The 6,159-nt window shown below is 37.6% G+C and overlaps 1 protein-coding gene across 1 annotated transcript in view; it reads right to left on the bottom strand.

The window, feature by feature from the left end:
* Positions 1–960: 960 nt before the first annotated feature.
* The window catches only part of LOC107690776 (neurexin-3a-beta), a 100,146-nt gene continuing 94,947 nt past the window's right edge, over positions 961–6,159 (bottom strand). The window contains exon 8 of the mRNA XM_016489195.1: positions 961–1,946. Coding sequence (XP_016344681.1) covers positions 1,027–1,946 — 920 coding nt within the window. The 3' untranslated portion in view covers positions 961–1,026. The remainder of the gene's footprint in view (positions 1,947–6,159) is intronic.

Here is a 6,159-nt window from a genome sequence, read left to right as displayed (position 1 = left end):
TTACTTGCAGTCCAGGCCACTTGTATTAAGACATTAAGGTAAGAAACTCACAGCGTAAATTATCTGAGCTGCATGTCCGTATCCATATTAGTCTTCTTTATTACATATTTCTTTGATTCTTCAATAAATAAAACAACTGATAACAAGGAAACCTTGGTACAATTAAGAAGTGTGTCTTGTATTTCATCGACGGCTTCAAGTAGTCAAATATCCATGCTTAGACTTAGAAACATCTGCGAGAAAGATTAGACCTCTAATCTAACAATATGCTCTGCTTGTCCTTACAAAAACGTGTGTGTACTGTATATATATTTTTCGTCCTTCACATGAGTCAACAGTGTCGGATTTTTCGGCATGAAACACACTGAATAAATCAATTAAATGTTCTCTCTGTACAATAGAATTACTAAAAAAAAATACAACTTAGGTTCGTATGTACGTCATCTACCTAAAAAGTACAACCGCTATCATGTAATAAAATATGTAAACAAATTTCTCGTTCGACACAGTCGACTGTGACAAGATAGATTTTTTTTCACACTCTTCACATTAGATTTATTTTCGTATAGACATCCTTTAACAGTATCATTGCACTGCGCCAGTCTGCACCAGACAGCTGTATAAAAAAGAGAGAGCAAATGGACCAACATACATACGGTTGAAAAAGTTCCAATCTGCGGCCCGTTCCCTTGTCAAGTCGCTTTGAGGGACGAGAGGTCTATCTGATGATCGGATCGGCCCGGTGGGCGGATGTGATCGAAGCGAAGGATGGCATGGCATGCACTACAATCAGTCGCTTTACTGAGACAAGGAAACGTCACTGTCTTTTTGGAAACTCACACATTTGCAATATTACAGTTGGTTGTACAATTAGAATGATCAGTTTCGGCTGGAAATCATAACAGTGCTGTGCTGTCAGAGCCTCGGTGACCGGTCTTCGTTTATTACATCAGTTCGGCTCCTGTCGCCCTCTCTCGGCACAGCGCCCAACAGCTCAAAGTTCTGTCAAAGCGACGGGCGACATTCTCACACGTAGTACTCCTTGTCCTTGTTTTTCTGTTTCTTGTTGCCGCTTTTCACGCTCTGCTGCTTGTCCTTCATGACTGCTCCATTGCTCTGCGCCGAGTTGGTTATGTAATTCCTGGTCTCGTCCACTTGGTAGGATCCCTCGTCCCTGTTTCTGTACTTATACATGGCGTACAGCAGAATTAGGATGCACAAAGCGGCAGCGGCAACTATCCCGACGACCATTCCGGTGGTGCTGCTAGATTCACGGACCACCTCGGAGGCCCCCGGAACCCGCCTGATGCCCGGCTCCGTGGGGATTGCTGTGGGTACATTACGGAACATGGGGGAGGTTATTAATGGGCTCTTCAGCTTTGTGTTGCCTACCTCATAGGAAGTGGGCAATGGAAGCAAGACTATGTCGGGCTGGGGCTTTAACTCCCTGTGATTCATTTTGCCCGCGGGCAGTTTGGGTGGCGTGGACATGGTTGTGGAGCGGCTCAGCTTGGGGGAAAAAGACGTGGTAGTAGTCCTACCAGAATCGGAGACTTTGTTAGGTCTAAAGTCCTTGGATCCCCACTTAGGCGCGTGAGCTTTGTAGCCACCTTCAAAGGTCGACGAAGACAAGGTCTTATCTGTTACCAAGGAGAAGGTGGTGTAAAAATCTTCATCATCAGTAGGGGGCAGGTTAGAGTCGTATGCTTCCCCAGAGCCATACCCAGATATCATCAAGCCATCATCATCATCACAATCATCGCTGCCTCGGTCCGACAAGCAAGGTACCCCCGCCTCAGTGGCCATGGACAGGGACTCTTTGGTGGTCTCAATAATGGTGAGGTGGGGGCGGAGGGTTGGGGGAAAGGGGATGGAGGGTGTACGAGTGGCTACAGAGGGGAGCTCTAAGGGATCCTTTACAAGTATTGGGAAAACTAATTCGCCTCCTATAATTGAACACAGACACGAGGCAAGTTAGTCTCGAAAACTGGTTAAAAAACACTAACGGATACAAGGCAGAACGTACAAAAAAAACTAAAAAACTAAACAAAAATAAAAGACAAAAGCAAAACAATATCGAACATAAACGACTATAAGTTGGCATCAAAAGGACTTGACAGGTCTTTGTGGGTGAGCTGGTTTGCGAGCTATCTGAAGTTGCACGTGAATAATTAACATAGGCTAACAATAGGGCTGGGAAAATAAATCGACGCATGGCGAATTGAGAAATGATTCTGCATCGATTCTGAGATTTTCTGAATGCATCGTGATTTTCTCTCTAATCGATTCGAGCTTAGTTTTTAACAGCAAATGGCACTGCATGCTTTAGAAACTGTCATACTCTGCTTGCTTACAATTCCTTACACACACTTGAACCTAAAATAATCATTCATAAAGTTCGAAAAAGTTGTAGCGAATTACAAGGGTGTTCACAGTGGGCTGTGTTTACATTAATCTCGCGTCATAAAGCGCACAAGCGCTCTTCTTCATGAGCATTTGAGTGTGTGGTTAAAAACTAAGCTCAGAATCGATTTCAGAAAGAATCGCGATGCATTCGGAAAATCTCAGAATCGATCCACGAATCGCGATGCATCGATTTATTATCACAGCCCTAGCTAACAATACTAATATAAATCACATATAATGTTAATTTCTACTAAAACATTTGAAACTTTTTAACACAAAAGTTGCATTTGTTAGGATTAGCGCATGCATTTCAACATGAACTAGTAATAAACAATATACAAATGAACATGAAGCAAGACTAATAAATGCTGTAACTTACTGAATTGCATCCTTATTGTAAAAACATTGATTTTAAATAGTATTCTGCATAATTAAAAAGGGTATGAATAATTTCCTATTGCCATGAAGTCTCATGACCTAAAAATAAATGCCAGAAGAAATAACATACAGTACATATAAGAAAATCATTATATAAGCTACGAGGTGAAGTCTCACCTTATGACGGTTTCATCTGTTTTATTAGAAGTGAAACAATGTCAACAGCTTGCATATTTTTGTAGAAAAACATCTCTCTCTATATATAAACACACGTGTGTGATGGAAGATGTGGCTCCCCAGCAGTGCACTGACTCTTGCCTTTTGAATGACCTCCTAATGGCAGCTACTGTCTCCATAATGCAATGACAGCTGAATGATTTCTCTAATTATCTATTGAATATGCTTGATTTCCGAAGGGCAATGCTTTAATCTAACTAATAAGCAATCGCTAAATCTAATACGTAATAAGTAATAACTAAATCTAAGTAATAAGGAATACAATGAACGCTGCTTTCTGTATGTTAAAATGCTACAAGTACAGTAGCAGTAAGATGGTCAGTTCTTTGTGTAGTTGTAACGTGTTGCTATTCAGAAAGGAAGGAGTGATACTAATACTAGAAGAAAAACAATTTGGTGTATCTGCTATGCAACAAAAACAAAAAGGTCCATTTCATGGACATTGAAGGTTTGTTTCTGCTTTCCACCTGCTAGGTATTCAGACTGTCATTGCAAATGAAAGATAAAACCGCCATCAGGTTTTTTAGTAAGACTTGCATAAAAATAAAATTCAAAATCAAAAGAACTTAAAGAGGCAGACTTTAATAACAACAAAACTAAACCAAAGCCAATACCATAAGTTCTTAATAACTAGTCATAGCACACAATACAGTACTGACAAACAGGCAATATAAACATCAACAGTATAATTTAGCAAATCGAGATCAGAACTTCTTGATCTCATTATATTAAGAATTTAAACAAGCATAAACGGCATATATATTATAAACATAAACACATAAGCATATCATAATTTTTTTGTCAACTTACATCAACAAATTGCCCGCATGATTTTGGCATGAAGAAAAAAAAAACATACAAAAGAAAGTTGTGTAAGAATGTTCTTGGACAGGTTTTTTCTTTGTGAAAACAAAATGACTGTCATCGTGTTTCTGGTTAGATATATATTTTTGTTTCCCACATGAGAGAGTACAGGGAGGCAACAACACATACATCCACACCACATAACATGAAAAATAAACTTCACCATTATTCTCTTTTGTTACTTTGATATATAATCCAGTTTTCTTACAAAAACTGTACATATTTGAGCCTTTGATTTACATAGCATTTTGTTGTTGTTGTTGTTAAATAAATATCTACATTCTAGTAATTAAACTTTTTACTTAGATTGGTTTTAATCTTTAGGTTTGAGTGAATGGATGACTACATATTTTACCATAGCTAGAGGGGGAAGGAAGGGGGAGGGGGTTGTGACAAGGGAATTGGACCTATGAACATACTACATAGGAGATGATAATGATGGGGGTGATTGTGTAAGTCAGTTGCCATGTCCATGTATAGGCAGTACGAAGCGGTCGGGCAGCATTAACGTTTTTGGCTGTAAGGAAGGGATGGGGATATACAAACAATGAGCATATACATGCCCATCTACGAAAAATAACAAAACTCTAACACTGACAATCTGACAAACCCTAAACTGCAACTTCTTCGCCATGCAGTTTGGAAACATTCTTAAAACGTCAATTGTTCATCAAGATCAACTCTCAAAATTTGAAAAAACAAGAAGTGTATGAAGATCTGGAACCTTTTCACTGACCATCATGTGCATTTTTTTATTTATTTTTATTTTTATTTTTAAATCAAATTGGGTTGTTTTTGCATTTGAGGCAGTGCAATTTTGTTCTTGATGTGATTCTTGTGATTTGAAAATGATTTTGATGATTTATCACTGTAAGCACATGGAATTTTCATTGAATTAGTTCCAAATCTAAAAAAGAATACCAAAAATCAAAACACGTTATCAAATTAATGATAATTGTGATTTGATATTCACATCTAGTTAAAATTTCACCACTAATTTTGAACCCAAAAATTCAGCTAGTCAAAAAAATGGTAACCAACAAAAAATGAAATTGATTTGAGTGTGTAAACTAAAAAGACAAAATTCCCAGAGACGAAAGAACAAAGCAATTCTCATTTTCACACACTACAACCAGATGCACAAACTATAAAACAGACACAATCGAGAGGGGCAGTTTAATAGACAACTGCTTCCTCTGTCATGTGACCCAAAGACAAATATATCTGTCATTGTTAGTCTTAAACATGTAACAGGCGTGCAGTCTGGATGTATGTCAAAGAGAGAGGAAAATTGGCTGAAAATGGGTTAAGTTTTTTTTACTGCAAGATGTTGACGCATGCGTAAAGTAAGTTGCATTTAGGGAGAGTAGACAAACAACACAGCAAGCTGGGGGTCAAATCAGACATCAAAGGTTAAGCGAGGTCAAAGAAGCCTTTTAACCAGGGCCTGTAGGTCACAGATGTTTGTCTGTTTGCTTTCGTGGCACACTGCTGGAAAATACAGAGCACATTCCTCGGTAAAGTCATTAAATCTCATAATCATGGACGGTACCCACAGACTTTGGTTCAAAAGCAGCATAGTATTGATTGAGGAATTCCACAAGAGGGTTCAAGATAGATGACTTCTATAGAAAATAGAAATAAACTCTCTGAAAACTTTAGTGCGCACAGTATTAACTTATGAGATGTTAAATTAGAACATAATCTAATTATCTAAAATCTATACTTTACTTTCTAATAGAAAATAACAAATACATTCCTCTCAAAAATAATTAAATACAATGAAACCACACAATGACTAGTATTGTGGGGAAAGCAGTGATTAATGAAAGTATAAGATTCTTAAAATATATAATACTCCTTTATAAATACTGTAATTTGTCAATTTAACTGTCAATTTGACTTCCTTTTGATTGATAGATTAGAACAATGTGTCAATATATGTGACACTTTAAATGATATACTTGCAATATATTGAAATTGGTAATATTTAATTTATCCAACATTATATACCAGTGTAGTGCATGCTGGGAAATCGTGACATTCCAATACAGAGGGCTGACTAAACAACTGTTAAGACTCGTTCACACCAAGAATGATAGCTATAATGATAATAATATTACCTAGCCTCAATAACTGTCTATTTAATATAAGCTGCAGTTATGTCGTCTGCTGCTTTAACTGCTCAAGCTCTTTAAAGCTCTCTGATTGGCTGTCAAAGTTTTTATCATTCATTAGCTGGAAAAAATGGTTTTGAAAGTTATTTCAACAATG

This window comes from Sinocyclocheilus anshuiensis, unplaced genomic scaffold (assembly GCF_001515605.1).
Source record: "Sinocyclocheilus anshuiensis isolate Anshui unplaced genomic scaffold, SAMN03320099.WGS_v1.1 scaffold3606, whole genome shotgun sequence".
NCBI lineage: Eukaryota > Metazoa > Chordata > Actinopteri > Cypriniformes > Cyprinidae > Sinocyclocheilus > Sinocyclocheilus anshuiensis.
The sequence above is the reverse complement of the archived record's forward strand: the minus strand, read 5'-3'. Positions and strand labels throughout refer to the sequence as shown.